Source organism: Thunnus maccoyii, chromosome 18, assembly GCF_910596095.1.
Source record: "Thunnus maccoyii chromosome 18, fThuMac1.1, whole genome shotgun sequence".
NCBI classification, from domain to species: domain Eukaryota; kingdom Metazoa; phylum Chordata; class Actinopteri; order Scombriformes; family Scombridae; genus Thunnus; species Thunnus maccoyii.
The window spans coordinates 21,866,297-21,888,377 of NC_056550.1; the positions used below are offsets into that span (position 1 = coordinate 21,866,297).

A 22,081-nucleotide genomic window follows, 5' to 3' on the forward strand; every position below is an offset into this window, starting at 1 on the left:
GTTGAAATTCCGTTCATACTTGACTAATTAAAACAATATTCTACTTGTACAGACTGGTGCATCAGTATGAACATTTTTGCGTCGCTGGCGCGCCAGCACGAGCACAGTAGGCGGGCCATCTGTTGTGATAGGCCGTTGCTAAGATACGTCCGAGATTGACAGTGTTCCGGCTTCCGGTACATTCCGCTGTGCGCAGAAGCTGCTGGTCACAGGAGCCACAATGGCGTTTGTAGTCTCCTTCAGACAGGGCTGTGGATGTTATTAAATCCACTAGCATCGCCCTAAATATAGGCCTGGTTGACTCCCAGAGCCATTGATAATAAACTGGAACATCTACTGCACACGAAAAAACTATGATTTCTAATCAATATTGAATTGATAGGGGATAAAACTTACATTAAAGGGAACATGTAAACAGTACCAACCTGGTCAAGTTTTCATTTTGTTCGAGAAACGAGCGTCTTTTAATGAAGACGTTTGCTTGTTTCTGAATGCTAAGACCGTAAATCTGTGGAATAAAAACACCTTTACTTAACTTGGCACCGGACAAGGACAGCTTTCACAAAGGGACTTTTTTCTTTTTTACGAGTCGGCTCGCTAGCTGCCGAGCGTTAGCTAGCGGTGCTAGCTAAAATTGAGACGGAGACGACACCACAATGCTCCGTTCTTTGGTTGGGATCTTTTTTATTCACTGACTTATTCAAAGTAAATACTTCACAGCACTGGAAAACCAACTTGGCATTTTTCCTGCTTTGACGAGCTATGTTGGAGATCTTAATGGAATGAATCGGCGTTGAGGAGGACTGGACGTGAGCGGCCTGGTGTGTTTATTTTGTGTAACGTTATTTTCGTCCCCTGTTTCTGCTTAGTAACACTTCAGTATTGGCTTTTGGAGTAGCAACTGTTCTCCCGTGAATGAATTGCCTGCAGCACCGAGGCCCAGTCGCAGGAGAGGTACCGACGCCGGCGTGAGGGATGCCTGGGTCGGACCGACACCATGGGACCAAGAGGAAGCCGGAATCTAGCATCAGCGGTGTGCCACACCAGACCCAGGCCCCGTCTCATACTTCTGCGGGAGACATGACGAGTAAAGACGGCAAGTTAAAACCTTCAATGTCCTCTTCCGCCACCAAACGCAAACGACATAAATCAACCAAACATAATCGGGAATCCTCGGCGGTACCGGGACCCGAAGATGTTACCCACGGTGATACTGCGCCTCCTGGTGTCAACACGGTGAAGCCTCTGGTGGAGTACGACGATATCAGCTCCGACTCGGACACTTTCTCGGACCCACCGTCCTCCAGGCCCTCTGAGAGGGGGGGCGGGGACCGACTCGAGCCATCTCCAGACTACGATAGGGACGATGTCGGCAGAGCAGCTGACGGTAGAGAGAACAAGGGGCATAGACACTCCCGAAAAAAGTCCAAGGACCCCAACAAAGTTAGAGAATCTGGTAATGGGGAACGTGGTTACAAGAAAAAGAGCAGCAAAGACCGTGAGAAAGGGACTTCTGGAAAGAGCAAGGAGAAGGCTGCCTCATCATCAAGCTCCTCATCCAAACGCCAGGTCCAGCCAGAAGGTGACTCTAAACGCGGGGAGCTGATGCTCTCCTCCCAGGTACAACCTGCAGCCAGTGTAGGTAGCACTACTTCCTCCACATCCTCATCTCGCAGCAAGGAGAGCAGTCGCTCAGGGAAGTCTCGCAAAGACAGGCAGCAGAGGAGAGAAGGTCGAGGGGAAAGCAGCCGCAGCTCCTCCCAGAGGAGCCGGACAGACAGGAGCCACCGCAAGTCCTCCAAGAGCCTCAAGTCAAGCCCCAAGGGCAAGTCTTCAAGTAGGGGAAGTCCTCGCAGGAAGGGCACTAGCTCTGCTCTGTCGCCCAGTCCCAGAAGAGGGGCTGGCAGCGAGAGTCCACTGGGCAGTGGGTATGGCCAGCAGGGGGATGACAGCTACAGCAGGCGCAGGGCGGCCCAGCAGAGCCCAAGTCCTTATGGGGATATGTCTCGCCGCAGCAGGCAGAGATCAGACAGCCCTCATGGCAGCAGACATAGGTCCTCCAGCTTCGAGAGAGACAGCAGCCCCTACTCACGGAGACGCTCCATCAGCCCCTATGGTAACCGCAGGTCCTCCAGCACCAGCCCCATGTCCAGGTGAGTATATGCTGCAAGGCACCTACAAAATCATGTTCTGAGAAGCTACAAAGCTTATACTCACACTCAGACACACATGTTTATGGAGAAGGTGTAGAATAGCAAAAAAATATGTTGAGTGTTTCATGGAATAGATGAGTAATTTACCATGTCAAGCCATATCTGATAGTATTTTTTTGCTTTGTCCTGACATACATCTTGACTTATTATCCAGGGTACTACATATCGGGTTGTTAATTTAAACAGACACCAGCAACCTGCATTATGTAAAGTATAAAGTCAGACAGGCCTGTCAAACCTGAAGAGCCCTTCTCCCTTCAGCAAACTGTCGGTGATTTAGCCTAAAGGAAGCCAGCTGTAAGAGTTATGATGCAGATAGTTCTTAATGTTGAAGTTTCCACCTGCATAGTTTACACAAAGGCTGGAGAGTGAGAAAATAAAAAAATGGGGTAAGGTGTCAAGACAGGCATGCATTCAGCCATTTTATTTTTGCAGTGCAAGATGTCAGTAGACATTGAGCTGTGGTTATGTCGGAGAGGTCTGGACACAGCGGTCCCGGTTTTTACCTCTTAAATAATTATCAGAGACTTTTGTGTTGTTGATTAACATTTGAGTCATAAAGTAGATACAAGGTCTCCTCAAAGGTACATTCAAGGGAGCTGAGCACTTAAAATTGTTTTAAAGATATTTCCAAACTCTTCAAAGGCTCTTCCATCCTACATGAACCAAAAATAATCCTCCTGCTTTCCTGAAAAATCATAATATAATAAAATGGAGTCTACAAAGTGTTCTTTCATCCAAACAAGAGTGGGGAAACCCAGAGTGACCTATTTACTTGCTCATCTAGTGGACGCATTATCAAAGTGGATGGTATATATTTATGTCTACGGTTTAATATTTTTCCCACATCATACAAAAAAAAGCCGTAGTTTCCAGATGACACCTTTTTGAGGTGAAAGAACAGAGCGGCGCTGTGAGAGTTAAACGTTTCAGTGTGAGGCGGACAGACAGATGATTGATTGTACCAGCAGGATAATGGAGTCTTGAGATGTTTGGAAATGTCTTCCAAATTTCAGTTGCTTATATCTGGGACTGAAATGGAGTCGAAGCAAAAGTCTCAAAAAGGTTTTATAGCTTCATTTAACTATAGAGTTTTAGACTCAATCTGTCTCTTTCGAGGGTAAGAGTTGTTTTAGTGTTGGCGTACTTATATCTATATGAACATTATTTTCCAAATCAAAAGGCCCACTTGGTTTTGTTTTTAGTTTGATGTGATCAAGACAGAACTGTTATATCTTCTGGTGGAAGAGGTTGTTTTGGCTCGCTACCCACTCAGTTCACTTTTTAAACATCTTCAAAAAGCACCTAAAATACTGCATCGTATTCTCTGACTTCAGGATGCAGTAGAAAATAAAATGTTTCTGACATTCTTTTTTTGTTTTTTTTAGACGCTCAGGCCGCTCCAGGAGTCGCTCCCCTCTGCTCTACTCCTCCTCTCGTCGCTCTTCCTCTCGTTCCCGTAGCAAGAGGCATACTTCCTCTGCTGGGGCAGGGGGTGGCTCCCACAGCAGCCGACCAACCAGCCCCTCCCGCCTACCGCTGAACTCCAGTCTGGGAGCAGAGCTGAGCCGCAGAAAGAAGGAGCGCCAGGCAGCCGAGGCAGCTGCTCGTGCCAGCGGCGGCGCTTCCCCCGCTCTATTGGGACGCAAAACAACAGGTTCCTCCACGTCTTCACGGCCGGCTAAAGCTGATGCTTCACAGTCTGAAAGAGACTCGGCTACAGCAGCTGAAACTCAGCCCCCTCCGCCTGCGCAGTTATCACAGGACGCTCCCGGCGGTGAAGATCAGGTTACTGCACCTTTACCTTCCTCTTCCACCTCTTCTCCAGCACCTCCTCCTCCTCAGCCCTCTCCTCCTGTGCCACCTGCTCCAGCCACCCTGGTTCCACCGCCGCCACCTCAGGCAGAAACAAATATTCAGCCTCCTGCACCCTCAGCCACATCCCAGGCCAAGTCGCCAGCTCCGCTTCCTACACGCAGCCCCGTCCGACAGACCACGCTCCACAAGACGTCGACTCTGCCTCCCTTGCCTTTACCACCCCTATTGCTGGGAAACGCTCAGGACAGGTGAGGATCCCCAAACATGGACAAACATATAGGACACTTCTAACTGGTCTGATACATTAATACACCACTCAAGTCATAACCTTTTAGATTTTTTAATGCATTCAACACACAGTTTATTTGTGGGCGGGCAACCTTTTTACTTTCCTGCAACTATAAATGCATCAGCCTCAGTATTGACCTGCCTTTGGTTCAGTTAGGTCCCACACAAGAGGGATGACAGTGTATCACACTTTTCCATATGAGAGTTAATATTGTCTGTTGTCTGTTTATATTCTGTTATTTGCTCCAGTGTCCATTGGGGCTTGCTGTACCCCCAGTTCCTGTATGGCAAGCCCCTATGGACAACATTACTAAACACAGAGTAAAAAGCACTGATAATGTTGAAGGCAGTTTGAATAAGTTTGTTTACATGAGTTTTATCTGTCTACTAAACTGATTATAGATTATCACTCGTACAAATCTCTTGTTAAGTCACGCTCCAAAGCTCACACTCTTCTCAATCGCACTCCTTGCACGCTTTCTCTATGCGCCGGTTGTTTCATTAACGATGAGCTGGGCAAAAATACGATTATTGGGTGTACACAATCAAAAAGAGTACCTTCAGAGTGAAAATTGAATGGCAGATTTTCTTCTGTCTCTTCAATAAATGCCCCCCCCCTTTTTTTTTCTAACACTCTGTATTTTTGCACCATCAGTCCAAAGAAGTCCACCCATCCTCAGAGGCCTCCCAGGAAAGAGAAGGAAGTTCGCAGCCGGCCATCACTCATCGATCTCCCTCTACCGCCCACCCTGCACGGAGTTGACTCCTCACCCCCACAGTCACCTATCCGCCAGGCTCCACCGCTACCCCAGCCAACCCTTAAGAAGAGACCAAAGTAAGCTTCTTTCATTACTCACCCGCTTCCTATCTTTATTTTCTTAATCCCATTGTGAAGGCTTTTACACACCGGGGATGTGACGAATAATAATAAATATTTTGCATCAAAACTATTCATAGTGGCAGTGATATGAATTTGTGACAGAAACATGAATTAGCTCATTCTTCAGAAAAAATGATGGATTCAATATCATCCAGTGATGTCCTCCTCCTCCTCCTCACTCGACAAAAGAGGAGAGCGTTCAATCCGCACCGACTCCGACCTGCGTTCAGCTTCTCTGTCCGCAGAACCAGCCGTCTGTCAGCTGCAGCTTCTGGCCAAACTGCCTTCACCAGGCTGACTGACAGCATAAATTTATTGAACCAAAATAGTTTTCATGTTGGCTCCACTGGAAGAAATCAACAGTGTTTGTAGTGCGAGTGAGAGGAATCTGGCTGTAGTGAAACAGACAGACTGGAGCTTTGATCAGTCAATGTAGATGAGGTAAATAAGTTCAAAACACATATACAGCAGGATTTAAACAGCTGTCTGTGCACATTAAGCTTCACTAAAATGGGACAGAAATAGACTTGGAGCGTAAAAAAAATTCAGCGGTCTCCATGTCCTTTGCCTTTTTCATACAATACAGGATGATGAGAAACACAAACAATCAACAGGTCCTCTGTTGTCATTAGGAGTCGTGACGTGACGTCTGTTCTGCACAATGTGATTGGTTGATGCCCTTATTCCTGGTGCAAAAGCTTAGAAAAATCATTCCAAAAACAAATTGCGTTGCTTTTTTGTGTGAAAGTACTCATGACAAAAACAACTGAAAAAGTATATTGACATACAAATTAATGGCATGAAAAAACGCCCCCGGAGTGTAAAGGCCTTTAGTCTGAGCTGTTTTTTTTTGTTTTTTTTTTTACTTTTTTTGTTTGTTTCTAGGATTTGCTGCCCCCGATATGGTGAGCGCAAACATACCCAGAGTGACTGGGGCAAACGCTGTGTAGATAAATTCGATATAATCGGCATCATAGGGGAAGGAACCTACGGCCAAGTGTACAAGGCCAAGGACAAAGACACTGGTAAGGGAATAAAACCTGCACTCGCATGATTATTCAGGTTTCTATTAAAACAGTCGGAGACATAACTCTCAAATATTCTCTCCAATCATGCCAGGTGAACTGGTGGCTCTGAAGAAAGTGCGTTTAGACAATGAAAAAGAGGGTTTCCCCATCACCGCCATCAGAGAGATCAAGATCTTGCGGCAGCTCAAACACCGCAGTGTAGTCAACATGAAGGAGATCGTAACTGACAAACAGGATGCACTCGACTTTAAAAAGGACAAAGGTAAGAGTGGTTACAGTTAAAATGCATTATATCAAAGCATGTAATAGATTTTCCTCCACCCTTTGTTGTGCACTAAGCTCACGGCTGCAGTGATAATCACAGGATAAATAATTACATGAAAATGAATAAACATAAACTCCCTCATTTATTATTTAAATGACAGACCGGTGGAAATACATTTTGGTTTGAGTTGTTATTGGCAAAAACACGATAGTGGCAAAAGACACTTGTGTTCAAGGAGTTTTCTTAGGTGTTTGTGTTTACTGATGTAGCACTGGACAGTTTTATTAGGGGGACTTTGGTTCTTAGTTTGTACTTGAAATAAAACTGTATCCAAAATAATAGTTTTTGGATACAGTTTTTCAAAATTTAGGCAATTAAATCCATATACAGTTAAAAATGTCAAATTGCAGTAAACCTAAACTTAATCGAATTGAATTTGAGGCAAATCAATCTGTATCATATCAATTTTGAATTGCAATGTATCAGGTTGTAGACCATGTTTGATTTCTGAGAGGGATAGACACATCCCTAACCCTTCATATAATTGATGAGTTTGACTAATGGATGGAAAATTAAAAATATAGGCCTATTACATACTTATTTAAACAAACATTACTGATTTGCAGCATCAGAAAACATTTAAGGTAATAGTGGTTGAACCCTTCTGGCTAACAAAGAAAAGCAGTTCAGTTCACTCCGTATACACATCTAATAATATAAGACAAGAAACCCAAATATAAACCAGGGCTAATATAATTATTACAGTTGGTTTGGTTATTTGGCTGCACATTAAATCATTGGGGTCACAGTCATGTTTAATAGGCTTTCAACCCACAGAAAGCAGTGCTGTAGGAAATTTCTGCCCTACGTGACTTGGTGATGATTTATGCTTGAAGTTTGAGAAATTAGATGTAGCGAGCCGTGCAGTTGCAATTGAGCACAAATGTTCCACTGTTTGAATTAAATCGCTCTAGAGTACCCTAAGCTGCCGAGAAGCTGATGTGAAGCAGTGTGTTGTTAAGCCCCCTTGCTCAAGGGCACCTTTGCAGTAGTTGTCAAGCTGAGAGGATTTATAATAAAGATTTCTAAGCTGGTTTAGAGTACATGGCAACTTTCTCATCATATGCCCACTTCTCTAACCTCTAAACTTGTGACCTGTGTGTGTATAATTGGGGGGTTTTTTGTTTCTTTTTCTGAATACATCTTCCCTTTTGTTTTTAGGTGCTTTTTACTTGGTGTTTGAGTACATGGACCATGACCTGATGGGCCTACTGGAGTCGGGCCTGGTTCAGTTCTCTCATGAGCACGTCCGCAGCTTCATGCGCCAGCTGATGGAGGGTCTGGACTACTGCCACAAGAACAACTTCCTGCACAGAGACATCAAATGCTCCAACATACTGCTCAACAACAGGTAAGAAACAGAAGACACATGATGTAGTAATGTCCTTCATGAGAAGAATAAGTTGTGATTTGTATTAGCGACTAAGTGTTAACCAGTCTGGGTATCAAACAAGAAGCAGTTTCAGGTGAATTTTGATGTATCGGTATCGCCTACAAGTTCTTTTAATCTACTTTTTATTTATGTGTTTGTTTACTGTATTGACCCACTAAAATATCAGCTGTAAACCAGCATTTTCCACGTCAGTAACCTTTCTGAAGATTGTTTAAATGCAGCTGCAGTCTGTAACTATCGTAAAGTCAAGACCAAAAGCAGTCGAATGTTAATTGTAATGATCGGAATCTAAGTGTTTGGCGGTACGTCAGCAGCAAAGCTAATTACAGTGCCACTAATTTAATCAGGCGCTTCAAATAACAGCAATGAAGGAGTACAGCAAGTCCTCACAGATGGTCGCGCCGTACAGTTCTACATCTAATCTGCAGACATTATAGGATGGATGGAAAAACATGTTAAATGGGTTGCAAAAGCTGAGATTCTAATAAAAAAAAAGCTTAAAATGTGGGCTTCGCCGTGTAGTTCAGTATTTAGAGCCACACACCAGTATGCTCTCAGTCATTGCCCTGCAACTGTACAACTGACTGTAAATAGACGTGGAGTTTGGACATTTGCACCATAAAACTGCTGAGTTTGACTAATCATTATGTTGATTTGCCTTTTTACCATCTCAAAGTGCCATTTGCAACATCTTTCAGTCATCAGTTAGTGCACTGATATGTGGTTAGTAAACAGAATCAGTCAAAAACAGCAGAAAAGATAGATTTACATATCCCCTGCAAATTTTGTATAGTTCAAACTTAAACTAGTTATCCAAAATGACCTGTTTAGTTCAGGCAGATGAGTCCAGTTGTATTTTGTGTGTCTCAGTAATTTGACAGAGCATGTTTTCTCATGCATGGTGGTGTTGCTCCTCCTAATCTCAGATTTTTTTTTTTACGTGTTTCTTTGTTCAGAGGTCAGATCAAACTGGCTGACTTTGGTTTGGCCCGACTGTACAATTCAGAAGAAAGGTAAGACAAGAGGAGTGTCATCTGCATATTTATAAACGTATGCTACACATAACTCATCATCTTGCGTCTGTTCTGCATAGTGGATATCAGATCTGAATTAAATGTATGATTAAATGTGTTTATAATGATTTGAGAGTAATTAAATCTCACCCTGAGCTTGGATTTTCCTCTTCATTACCACTGATTCACCACTAGATGGTGCTGTCTGTCACATTGTTGTCCATCAGAGAGAATCCATTTAGTTAAAGCTGAAATATTTGTTCGGACACTTGGGGGCAGAGATGCTCTATGAAAGTATGCTGAGTCTCACCATCCTTTCTCTTTCCTTTCCCTCAGTCGGCCTTACACTAATAAAGTAATCACACTATGGTACCGGCCCCCTGAGCTCCTACTGGGAGAGGAGAGATACTCTCCAGCTATTGATGTATGGAGCTGTGGGTGAGTGTGACCCTGACAACATCTGTCCGTTCATCCACATGAACAGATACATTTCTTCTTGTACTCATCAATTCTGTATTTTTTGCTCACATAATATAAACAATCTGTTAGCAAATTGTTTTGATTGCCAGTTGATTGATCAGGGAGCAAGGGCCAACACTAGGGATGCACAATATTGGATTATTTTGCTGATATCCGACATGCTGATATTTTCCAACTCGATTTGGCTGATTGCCGATACAAATATATGCACATATTTTCTTCCACCTGGCTGAGGGGACCATTACGCATGCAATCATGGATTGTACTAAGCATGATCAAGAAAGACAATATATGAAGGAGGAACTTAGGAAGACTGGAGTTCAGGAGCTCAGCATTAAGACTTAAATGAACCTGCCAAGTGGGTCAAGCAGTAGAGTTTTCTTTGACAGACAGGATTAATGGGTAGGATTTAATCTCTGGTCCACTCTCCGAAGCAGAAGGTGGCAATAATGCACCTAATACGCTGGTTGCCAACTGCCAACATAAACCAAAAAGAAAAAGTTATTTTCAAGCAGAATGGTACATCCTGTCAGCAGAGGTGTTTCCTATCTGTGCAGCCGAACACAGCAGCTTCTCTGCAGACTGTTTCACCCTGACGATCCCGGAACCAGAAAAGCAGCAGTTCTGTCAGGCAGATAAGTGAAGTGGAGCCTGTGGAGGAAGCACCAGGACCGTCGGGGTGAAACAGTCCGTTGAGGGAAGCACAGCCAGGTGGCAGAGGAGAAGATGACGAATCGGCCGGTCATATTGGCAGAAATGTTCCTTTCGGGCCGATATTTCATTTTAAAGCCTTAATCAGCCAATACCGTTATGATGCATCCCTAGTCACTGCCACCATCCCATTAATTGATGACTGTTTAATCTCTAAAATACTCAATAAATCCATAAACAGAAAAAGGGAAAACATCAAAGCTGCTTTGCCTGCCAGAGTGCACCTCTGCCTGCTCTGTATCCTCCAACTAGATGAAAGTTTCCCTCCCGCCACGGTATACTGCACTAAAGTAGATATCGTAGTTGATGTGCTCGGTGATATTGTTTATGGAACGGAAGGAGATCAAACTTGACACAGCAATAAACAAATAACAGATGTGTTGAAAGTATCTTTTTTTATGCCACGTAAGCAAATGTGTTTGCAACATAAAGAGCAGGCTGGATATTTGCAGCACACTGAGTCTGTTACTTTTTTCATCCTTAAGCACCGGGGGCATCAAGAGGCGAATTCAACTCAGTCAGGCATGAGATACTTGATGTTCTCTTCGCCTTTGTGCTCGGCTGCCAAATTTTTTAGCTCGGTTCATAGCAGGAGTCCATTTCATGCAAATCATTACATAAAAATGAACATTAATGCTGAGGCTTTGCACTGAGCCTTAACTTCCACACTCATGTTTTGTATTCATATGCATTTCTGTATCTTCTTCATCTATGGTTACTCATGTTGTTTGGTCCCAGTCACAACCCTGTCTGATAGAGATCAGACGTTCACATTTTAACATTGTGTTTTAAACTTAGTTTTGGTAACTTGTTTGCACGAAAGCAAATATGTATCGGGAGTATATATTTTCTAACCTATTGCTTGTCGTGGCTCAGGTGCATTCTGGGAGAACTCTTCACCAAAAGGCCCATCTTTCAAGCTAACCAGGAACTTCTACAGCTGGAGCTCATCAGGTAGGCTGCCCTTCCTTAAAAACAACATCTCAGGTAATAACTTCTGTTGCACCCTCCATGTTTCCTCACCACTGACCCCATCTTTGCTTCTCTCTGTCATTTCCTGCAGCCGTCTGTGCGGGAGTCCCTGCCCTGCAGTCTGGCCTGACGTCATTAAACTTCCCCTCTTCAACACCATGAAACCCAAGAAGCAGTACAGACGGCGACTGCGGGAGGAGTTTGCCTTGTATGTAGCCATGCTGTGCTGCCTCAGAGTTGCAGTGATCAAGCTTTGGTCTGTTTCTACAGTTGAAAAAAATCTCTCCCCTTCTGCACAGTTTACCTACTACTGCCCTGGATCTGCTGGACCGAATGCTGACCCTCGACCCTGCACGGCGCTGCACGTCAGAGCAGGCTCTCAACAGCGACTTCCTGTGTGACGTGGAGCCCAGCAGGATGCCACCGCCAGAGTCAGTACCTCCATGAACTCCCCTATCACCTGTCTCAATATCAACCTTTTCTCTCATTTGTTAGCAATGGTGTGAAAAAAGTACACATGCATTGCGAATACAGTTTTGTTGCTTATATATTTCATTCTTGTCAGTTTCTGAGTTCTTTTTTTATTAATTATAGATTTACAATACTTGGCTGTGCTATCATTTTTTAATTTTGTGCATGTCTGCCCACTGTGTCTCCAGTCTTCCTCACCATCAAGACTGCCACGAGCTGTGGAGTAAGAAGAGGCGACGTGCACGTCAGAGCGGGCAGGTCGAGGATGTGCCTGTGCCCAAAGTGCCCCGTAAGGATACGTCAGGGACCTCTAGCGGAGAGAACAGTCGGCCCCAAACCAGCCCGGCCGGAGCCCCGCCTCCTCCACCAGGAAAACCGCCCTCCGCAGCCATCTCAGAGAGCGAGTTGTCAGGTAACAGCTGCCTCACAAGAATTTTAGCAGAAATGCACTTTGACATAATAATCTGTCACGTCATTTTTTCATTTTATGGTTGTTCCTGTTATTACTGAATCCACAAACCCTCATGGTGTTGCCAGGCGTGTGCTGATGTACAACTGCACTGCCTGCGAGTGAAAAGTTATTTATAAGTTGATTTGGCAGAAATGTTTGTGGACTTCTGTATTTACACTGCATTGCATTTTTTGTAGTTTTGATTTTGGTGTCTATGAATGTGTGCGTTCAGGTCTGGGAGCTGCTGCAGAGCAGTTGAACCAGACAGAGTTGGCGGTCCTGCTGAACCTCCTCCAGGGACAGACGGATCTCAGCCTGCCCCAGGTGGCCCAGCTCCTTAACCTCTCCAATCCTGAGACTCTCAGCCAGTCGTTGTCTGCGCTCAGCGAGGCCTCTGACCACCAGGGGTCCTCAGAGGACCAGGCCCAGTCTGCTACCAGGCCCCAGCCCCCAGACCAGCCTCCCGAACCCCAGGAGCTCTCACCGACATCCGGAGAGCCACCCCACATCCAGGAAGACCAGGCGAACCTGCTGGCTCTCATTTTGGGCCAACTTATCAAGCCACAAACCGAGGAGCAAGGCGAAGAGAGCAATGGCGTCCAATCAGAGGAGGCACTAACACGCGGTTCGTCCGCCTCTACTACTGACCGCAAGGGCAAGTCTGGGTTTAGTCTCTAGAAATTTAAAAAAAAAATAAAAGGGGGGAGCCAGGGTCAGTTGGAAGTCACTGGGGACTGCAAGAATGAGGAGAGCAATGCAGAGGAGAACAAACAAAAAGCTGACTGAGTTTTGGTTCTCAAAACTCCTATATTATCAAATTAATTACACTTTAGTCTACCTGATGAAATCGACAGAATGATCAATTAAGCAAATGAATTGGGCAATTAGACCTATCACGCATCCCCCTCCCCACCCCTTCCTTTATCCCTTACATTCCTAAAACTCACATACGCCGTTACCCCCATTTACCACCCCTCGTATATATATAAAAAAAAAAAACAACAACAAAAAACCCTGGCAAAATGCCTGTGTAGCGTTTGTCGTCATGTGACCCTGGAAAACCAGGCAAAGGTTTATTGTACATGGACATCTCCCACTGGTGTACTCAATAAATCAGGAGGAAGTGTAACGTTATTCATTTGAAAAGAAAGGTTCACACTGTATTGTTCACTTCTACGTTTCCCACGTTTTTCTTCCCTTGTTTCTTTTCTCACAGTCTTTGTTTCTGTATCTGTTCCATTTCCACACGTGTTTTTTCTTCCTCACTTCATTTTCATCATTAAAGCAGGTGTCAAGGATCCTTCACAGGAAGCGATGTTGCTCTAAAAACAGTCTGTAATGTCAGCCTTTTTATGAAGAAAGTCTAATAAATTATCAAGTGAAAATAAATGTTTTGAATCTTTAGACCTCACCTGCATGTGTTTCCTTTAACTTTTGTTTGCCACACATTTTTTTTTGTTTTTAACTGTTCACTCAGATATTAGTTCGAAAATGTGATTTAGTTATTTGAATAAAACAGTTGACGATGCTGCTGGCACTGGAATGGTAACAGTCCTGCTTTCTTATGGTTATTTCTGCTGCCAAGGCCTCTCAAACACTTGTAGCCTGGTTTACCTTGTTATGTTATAATGAACAACAAAAAAAAAGAGACCAACCTGGTTTAATAATCTTTTCCTGCCCTTTGTAATACTTAAAATTCTCCTACTCAAGTCACCTTCTCTGTTCATCCAGCTGTACATGCCCTTCCTAATGTTTTCTCACCTAGTTCCCACATTTTTTCTTTCATTTTAGGGGGGTTGTTGAGGGGGAAAACCAAATACAACTGCTTATCTGTTATGAATACACTAGTGTATTTTTTTTTGGTTGTAGGTTTTGCCTACGTACAGTGGAAAAATGTTTTACAGTGATTAATAAAAGTTCTTTGACAGTGACAAGTCACTTTAAAATAAAAAAACAGCACTTTTTTCCATTTTCAACTTTGATATTCACAAAACCTGAATAGGTGCATGATAATACACCAGATATGTTATTTTAAGGACTCAATATTTTAAGTATTTATACAATTTCTACACCATTACACAGGTTGACAAAGTTAGATGATTACAACAATGCAAACAGTACAGACGCACTGACATGGTGCTGAAAATGTACTTGATGTGAAGATACAACTTAAGGTGCTGTGCTCTCCCTCTTGTGGTGAAGGTAGGAATGTCGACATTGTGCAGGCCTGTTCGACGTCAGTACATTTTTACTTTAATTGCAGAGTTTATGTAGGAGATGACAAATAAGACTAAATGGTGTTTTCTTTAGGGCCATGTGTCTGTAGTGAAATGCTTTGTGCCACACATGCTTTGATATCTAATGCATAGTCCTTGTCCTGTTTGGCCTCCTTCAGATGGTGCAGTGCCAAAAAGGAAACAGCTTGGGGCCAACCAGGTGCCTCCATCTGGCGAGCAGCGTCCACCCTCTCCTCCCGGGCCACCTCCGTCAGCTCTCGGAGACGCTCAACCGACTGGGTCAGAAGTCCAACCCAACCAGGACATCAGCCCTGCCGTGGCAGCCGCCTTGCTCCAGCTCATCTCTCAGCAGGACTCTGAAGCTGGGGCCTCTCAGCGCAGCAAGAACCCCTCTCCGTCTGTGGACACTCCGGCCCGGGGACAGCCCCCTCCACCCTGGGTGGCTGACTCTCCGCCTAAGTCTTCAGCTGCAGCTGAGGCCCCAGCAGGACTGGTGACTGCTGCTCCTGCCACCGCAGCACAATTCCCTAAGGACCAGGACCTCCGCTTTTCCCACGGAGCTGCCCGCTGACCCTCGATCCCCCGGTGAGACAGACCCGGGTATCATGGGACAGCTCCAGCAATCCTCACCTGAAGAGGAGAGGCAGAGGGGACACCCACAGATTATGACTCAGTGGACCATAAGCAGGTAGTGAAAGATGAATCAAATATTTTGAAAATGAATGTCACTTTGTGATGGACTGAAAAGAAAGAGATTAAGGGCTTTTTCAGGTATGGTCATGAACATCGCTGCTCCCTGAACAAGTCGTAATGTGTTGCTTTGATGGGAGCGCTTAGACTCTGGTCGGTCTGACCTTAAACAATCCGGTTAGGTACAGTCGCTACCTGCGTTCCCTTACTCTTTCCTGTCCTCCGAAGACCCTGACTTGAATGAACTTTGGCTTCCAAATTGAGTGCCATGCAACTGGCACTCAACTTTGAAAGCAGCCATGATCTTTTTTTTTTTTTTTTTCCTCTTCTCCCCCAAAACAAATGATTGTCACGTCCAGTGCAGTGCCCACTTCTAACAAGGTTATCAGTGTTTTGGAGAATCAAGTCCTCCATTCTGTGATGCTAAGGTATTGTGTACGGATAGATTTGACGCACTGATAAGAACACTGGAGAACCATGAGATTCCTGTTGAACCTTAAACGCCGGCTAGCTCCCCCTGTTTTCAGCCTTATGCCTCCCTGTGACCCCAACGACCCCTGAATGATCTCTTAAGTGGGGGAGTGTAGGTAAAGTTTCTGCTTTGGATGGCCCCCCACAATAGTGCACATCTTGCAGGGTTGTTTTTTTTTTTTTTTTTTTTTAAATTTTACTCAAAGGCGGTTCCATATTATATTCTGTCTGTCAACGATGTGTTCGCTGCCCACTTGAAGATTTTACTTCCTTTACATACAGTACAGTAAATCTCTGTGTAGTAACAAGCCTAAGCCTGTAGTGCTCATGTTCCTGTCTCAAATATGGATTAAACCACCACATTATGATGGACTGCTCCATAATACCCACGCTATTCTGCTAGTTGAAATATACATACATACATATATACACACACAGAAACAGACTTTTCCGGCTTTTCCTGGTGGGTTCCAAAAGCCTCGTCTAACATGTCTCTGCCCCTCGCCTTCCTGCCAACTTGTGCAACAAAAGCTTTTTTTTCTTTTTTTGGTGCAGTTATTTTCTACATAAAGAAAATGATACACGCTTAAAAAAAAAAAAAAAAAAAAAAAAAAAAAAAATGGTCCATGGTTCTGTTACCATTCTTTTTTTCTTTGGAAAAGGAAAGGGAGGAGAAAATGGTTTCACGTGTCTGTAAAAAAGAAAAGAATATTTTGTAATATGTGTTTTCTCGGTTCAGTTTATTAAAGGAAGTTATGCGACCAGTTGAACTGTCTCCGTTGGCCGTTTCTGAATGGTTTTTTTTTATAAACCAGCCACTAGATGGTGGGCATTCTCTCGTGCTGTAGCTTAAAAACTGCAGGAAGTCTGCACAGTCAGGCCTCCACGAAGCCTGAAAACTGCAGCATTGGCCAAGTTACCCATCAGGTTTCCACTGTTTCTCATTACTCTTATGATCTGGAAACTCATGTTAGCTCATTTTCATTCTACAGGCTACTTGGACTATAACAGCAACAAGCGAGCAAAGTCATCCATCATACGGGAGGCACAGGTGAAACTGAACTAAAAGCACACAATTCCAAACCTAAAATGACAATATTTATAATAAAATAATAATAAAGAGACATAGAACATAACCAACAAAAAAATGGTTAATTAACAAGGTTAGACATTTAAGAATGATTCATTCAGCTGTTTGTCAATCACACCTTTATTTAAACCTTTGCAAGTAGTTTTAGGTCAGACTAGGTTGCTGGTTTGTCAGTGTGAGTGATATAAAATCTACTTAATGTCCTTTTTTCTCTTGTAACAATCTGTTCCGTCATGATCAGAGGTAAACAGTGCTGTTGCAATTTTAAGTTTTTACATAGCGAAAATCTGCCGGAAGCTCGTTTCAAACGCTGGAAATATTTGTAGTTTAATTTTCACTGTGACACTTAGTGAGCTCTATAATTTACAGTGTCTGGTACACTGCCTAATATGTATATGAATTTGACCCAGTCGCACAGTGATGTGAAGTGCTCCCTATACATCAATCTTATTTATGTGTTGATTCCTTCACCGCTTGGGTTGATCTCTTTATGAAGATCCTGACAGACAGACAAGGATCATAAACTGCACATTGGCAACGACAGAAGCCTGTGAGGTTCATGCAGACTGGCTGTGTGTGTGTTTGCACGTGTGTGTATGTGTGTGTGTGTTTGTATGAGGATTGGCCTCATGCATACCCAGACCAGCTCCTCACTTGGCAGGCTTACAGAGCCGCTTACCCCTCTGGCCCACCAAGCAGCTGAGCCCTCTGGGTGAGAGATCCTTTCAGAGTGGAGGCAGTGGGAGGCTCACCTGCCCTCTAGCACAGGCCCAGTGTGAGTGAGATGAGACAGTGCAATGCGCGTGGGTGTGTGTATGAGGGTGTGTATGTTTCCGTCTGATGCTTTCGCCCATCGGGACACCAAATAATAGTGAATGTGCCCGCAGGGAGTTTCCACAGGAGAGGTAGTGGGCAATGCCAGTGCCAAGTCACAGAGACTAGACGAATAAATCAGGACTGAGGAGTGAAGAGAGGGAGGTGCAGCAGGCTGTGCCATCAATCAGAAAGGCACCTTATGGGGAATGCCCATAAATGTGCCATGCTGCCAGTCTGAGGCACGTACTCGCCATGACGGAGACAGGCGACGGCGGCATTCAAAATGGAATGGAGCCTCCATTTTGAATGCCGTCGCTTCAGTGTCAGGAAGTGATTTTTTGGTGGACTTGAAGGATAACAGTGAATTGATGGCCGGCGCATTTGAATCTATTCTTACAACAATTTTATTCATGACTTCTGTTTTTGCTTTGTCCAATTTTTAGGCACAAATTTAACCTAATGTCAGCAGATTAGTCAGCTTTTAATACATGTGTTGAAGACAGTAGTTTGCTCTTTGTGCAATAACAGAAATCTGCCAAACTCGGACAAATTCAGCAGATTATATTAATTAAGTGAAATGACAAATCCAGCACTCACATGTCACATCTACCTGGACATGAGTGACTACAAAGAACACTTAGAAATTAGATTTATGGACAAAGAAGGAGGGCAAAACACTGAGGGGGAAAAAAAGTAAGCAATTTAATTCTGTGTATTTCAGTGTAGGGAAAGTCAATCAAACTCTGAAGGATAATTTACACATTTATACAATATGTAGATAAGCCTGCTGGTTGCCTTGACACCCAGCAGTTCAGATTTATTTACTTTCATGTTAACATCCGAATGTGCACAGAGTTTTGAGATGTAGAAACAGGCGTCTCCGAGCAAAACACAACTATGAATTCTGCAGCAGAAGCACTCCATAAAGTCAATCACTCATTTTTTTATTGCTTTTATGTGTTACTGTGATAAATTTCTAGATTAAATTTGAATGGAAAAAATAGGATGTGCATCAGTAAAACGCTCTTAATTGACTCTTTAAGACAAGTATATATCTCTTGCTCCGAAATGGTACTATATATATATATGTGTGTGTGTTTCTGTCTGTCTGCAAGTCCGTGTGTGCAGACTTATTCTTGCGTGTGTGTGTGTGTGTGTGTGTGTGTGTGGTAGTTCCTTTGTGCAGTGTAAATCTGGGCCGCCGTTGTCTCTCTGAGTTGTGCTACGGTTTGATGTTGAGTTTGATGACTGGGGCTGTTTGATCAGTGACTATGTGTAAACTCAGTGAGGGGAGACAGGGACTCCCACAGTCCCACATCTAAGACACACACACACACACACACACAGAGAGAGAGAGAGTGATCACCGAAAGAAAAGAAATTATAAAAAGTTATATGTACAGATTCAAATCATTTATGTTTTTCATGGGTAATTTACACCCCTTAACCCTTATAGTTGAGCCACTTATAAACATACAAAAAAATGAAACTATGAATGCAACTTGGGTGGCGCAGCAAATTCTGCTGTCTCCATCAGCGTGATATCCATCCTTCCTTGTCTTCTATCGAGCAAAATGTAATGTCAGTCATTTCGTTTATGGCTACATCCTTATTTATGTGATATTTCGAAAATTGATTGACTTTATCCCGGCGGTGATATATGCTTTTACTGCTGCAACCGGCGTGCTTTATTGATGCCGTAACACCATCTCCATTTCTTCTCGGTTTATAGTTTGGTGAGAAACTGCTGTCACACACACTCGTTATTCCTTGATCGCTCAACAGCGGCGAGACCTGAGCGAAGAGCTTTAGGAGGCTTTTTTGGATTGGCCAGATGATACAGATGTGTGTTGATTTAATGTAAAGTCATCCGTGCCAGGTCGTGAAACTATAATAATCTGGAATCACGTTTCCTCCTTTGGTATGAATCCAACCTACGTGGAGGCGTTTGCTTTTATCTGTTTAACACTTTAAGCTCAATCATTGATTGATTATGAAAAGAAAAGCTTCCCTCTCTCTGATCTTTTTACACTTCAGCCAAAGACGCCCCTATCACCCTCTCCGCATGATGCTGCACTTCTGTAGTACTTCTGCAAGGTCTCGGCATGTCATTACCATGTCGATTCAAAGAGCTTCACGAGAAAAGGGGAGATTATTGTCTCTCTCTGTCTGTGTTGATGCTATCGCTTTAAGGGCAGAGGGGCTGCTGGGAAAGTAGTGAGCGAGGGTGGTGGTGGAGGAGGAGGAGGGTGGTGGTGGTGGTGGTGGGTGGGTGGTGTAGAGGGAGGTTTGGTGGGGGGGGGGTTGGGGGGTGGACGGGCCCTGCAGGACCATTTGTGCTGAAGCTCATTTGCGCAGCGACACTTAATTGGCTACAACAATTAATTAATGTGTTGGAAAGTTGGCACAAAAAGTTCATTTAAGAGGGTTTTAATAAGCAATTAGAGGAAAAGCAGCGAAGAGAGGGAATTACTGGAGAGGAAAGAGAAAAGCGGAGATGGAGCGAACGTCTGGCCACTAGGAGTGCATACGCCCTACTGTAGCTGGGTGCAGCGCTTTGTCTCTTTCACTGACCCTTCAGTTTTGAAGAGCTGATGAATGATTAGGCGTCATTATAATGCCATTATATCTCTTTCTGAGGCTCTTACTGCTGCTCTTAAGTGGACTTCAAACCCATGGTGCCCTTATATTGTATACATATCAACCCCGGTGGCCCCTCCTGCCCCTCCCTTTCCTACCTCTTGTCCCAGCGCCCAGTGTAAAATATCGCATGACTAATGAGTGGAGCAGGTTGGAATCCTGGGGAAGATGTCCTTGGAAGACGAATGCATTTTCAGCAGAATAATTAACTTAATTAACAACTTCACATGCATATTCATCAGCCTATTAATGTCTGCTCCGCGCTGCTTGATGAGCAATGCAATAATAACCGTTTCATTTGCATATTTGCGTTCACACTCACACCCTTCTCCAAATAATTAAAAAAAAAAAGAAGAAGAGAGAGAGAGACACACAGAAAGCAGGAGAAACTCAAAAGTCACTCGGCCTCATGCTGCGTCTTGCGAACACTTCCCACCTGCAGCACACACACACACACACACACACACACACACACACACACACACATAAGTGCATATAGCTATATCTATCCATCCATCTCTGGAGTGTGTTCCCATCTCAGCTGTTGAGCTGCTGCACACCAGTTTAACTTAAGATTGGAAGTGTGTGTGACGCACTCTCTCTCTCTCTCTCTCTCTCTCTCTCTCTTTCACCGCCTGCACCTCCAGCCTCCTAAAAAAAATCACCGCATCTCCCTTTTCTGTTTCCTCCCTCACCGCCGCACACTCTGTCTCTCCTTCCTGTTTGCGTCCCTCTCTCCTCTTGTTATTTATTCATCCCTATCAGACTCGTCTTTAATTTATTTATTTTCTGGCTTTTGAAGTTGGGCTCGTCTGCCTGTCAGTGTGTGTGTGTGTTTTGCTGGGGAACTTGTACGCGTGAGGCTGGCTGCATGAGTGCTGCTGACAGGTATTTTTTTTATTATGCCCGTTTGAAACCGAAGGAGCCGCTGGTAGGGATTGAAATAAACAAATATTCGTGTTCGTGTCCTTTTACTTCCTTGATTTCTGTTTCTGTTTTAAGGGCTCATCGTGTGTGTTTGTGTGTGTATGTTTGCTTTCACACCGGATTTGTATTCCGAGTAGCAGGAATGCTGTCTCTGTGTCTCTCAGCTACTGTCAGTGATGAAATGTGTGTCTGTGTCTGTGTGTGTGTGTGTGTGTGTGATTGAGTGTGTGTTTCCTGGGAGGCTGCAAGCATCTCAGTCTTTCATCAGAGTGTGTGTATTTGTGTTTATCTCTTTGAATTCAACTTGTACTGTGTCATTGATGTCCCTCGTGTGTTTTTGTGAGCTCCTCTCCAATATTTCAGATGACAGTGATGTGAAAGACAAACGTGTGTTGCATTGAAACTGGACGAGGGGCGAATGTGTGGGTGTCTTTCATTGCCTCTTTGAGGGAGGGGGTGGAGGGGGGGGGGGGGGGGGGTTGCACCGGTGCATTTGTGAAACCAAGAATATGTGTGTGTGTGTGTGTGTGTGTGTGTGTGTGTGTGTGCGTGCTGCCAGCTTGTGTTCAGACAGCAGCAGTTTGTGGAGCGAGAATTAAAAGTAGGGAGAGATGCCAAGTGAGTCCCTGGAGACAGATACAGGGGACAGAGAGAGAAGAAAGAGGAAATAAAAAGAGGATTTCACGCACACACATGCAATCACTTACACAAAGAAAACCAAGCCTAGTAGTTGCCTGTTACAAACCCCACACAGCAACACACATTAAGCAAGGCTATTAAATGTGGCGTCATGTTATACAAGAATAGATTATGTTTGTTTTCTTATCAGTGTATCTCCATCATGACACAAGAAGAGTAAGGAGCAGCCAAAATGTCCTCACTGTGAGGGTGTAAGACTAAAGTCCTCTCAAAGATAGAATTACAAGAACACACACACACACACACACACACACAGATTGAGATAGTTCTCTCACCTTCCTCTCTGACTCTCTGTCCACTTTCTCCCTTTTTCTCTCTGTCTGTCTGTCTCTCTCTCTCTCTCTCTTCGCAGCCTGGTGAGGTGACACCCTGTGTGCAGTGTGACACTGAGCTGTCACCTCCCACTCCTTGCATCACACCTCTGCCCCCTGCTGGGCCAACCCCGTCACGGCACCCAGACACACAGCCG

The 22,081-nt window shown here is 44.1% G+C and overlaps 1 protein-coding gene across 3 annotated transcripts; it reads left to right on the forward strand.

Moving 5' to 3' along the window:
* Positions 1–202: 202 nt before the first annotated feature.
* On the forward strand, positions 203–16,492 carry cdk12 (cyclin-dependent kinase 12). Of its 3 annotated transcripts, none has more exons than XR_006092330.1 (15): positions 203–2,153; positions 3,602–4,279; positions 4,975–5,154; positions 6,085–6,224; positions 6,319–6,489; positions 7,714–7,903; positions 8,902–8,958; positions 9,295–9,396; positions 11,026–11,103; positions 11,213–11,329; positions 11,421–11,552; positions 11,781–12,004; positions 12,276–12,698; positions 14,439–14,968; positions 16,434–16,492. XR_006092330.1 is itself a non-coding variant. In XM_042393105.1 (15 exons), the coding sequence occupies exons 2-15, from the start codon at positions 976–978 to the stop codon at positions 14,849–14,851; spliced, it is 4,083 nt and encodes a 1,360-aa protein (XP_042249039.1). In that variant the 5' UTR covers positions 203–821; positions 931–975; the 3' UTR covers positions 14,852–16,147. The 3 variants fall into 3 exon arrangements, 2 of the variants coding, with proteins under 2 accessions (XP_042249039.1, XP_042249040.1); XM_042393105.1 differs by lacking the exon at positions 16,434–16,492 and having other exon boundaries at positions 203–821; positions 931–2,153; positions 14,439–16,147; XM_042393106.1 differs by lacking the exon at positions 16,434–16,492 and having other exon boundaries at positions 12,276–12,668; positions 14,439–16,147.
* Positions 16,493–22,081: the final 5,589 nt, after the last annotated feature.

Bases quoted from the DNA above. Each gene is read 5' to 3' on its own strand.
- cdk12 (XM_042393105.1), top strand. From the start codon at position 976: ATGCCTGGGTCGGACCGACACCATGGGACCAAGAGGAAGCCGGAATCT. The intron at 2,154-3,601 runs GTGAGTATATGC...TGTTTTTTTTAG, and splicing joins AGCACCAGCCCCATGTCCAG to ACGCTCAGGCCGCTCCAGGA. The intron at 6,490-7,713 runs GTAAGAGTGGTT...TTTTGTTTTTAG, and splicing joins CGACTTTAAAAAGGACAAAG to GTGCTTTTTACTTGGTGTTT.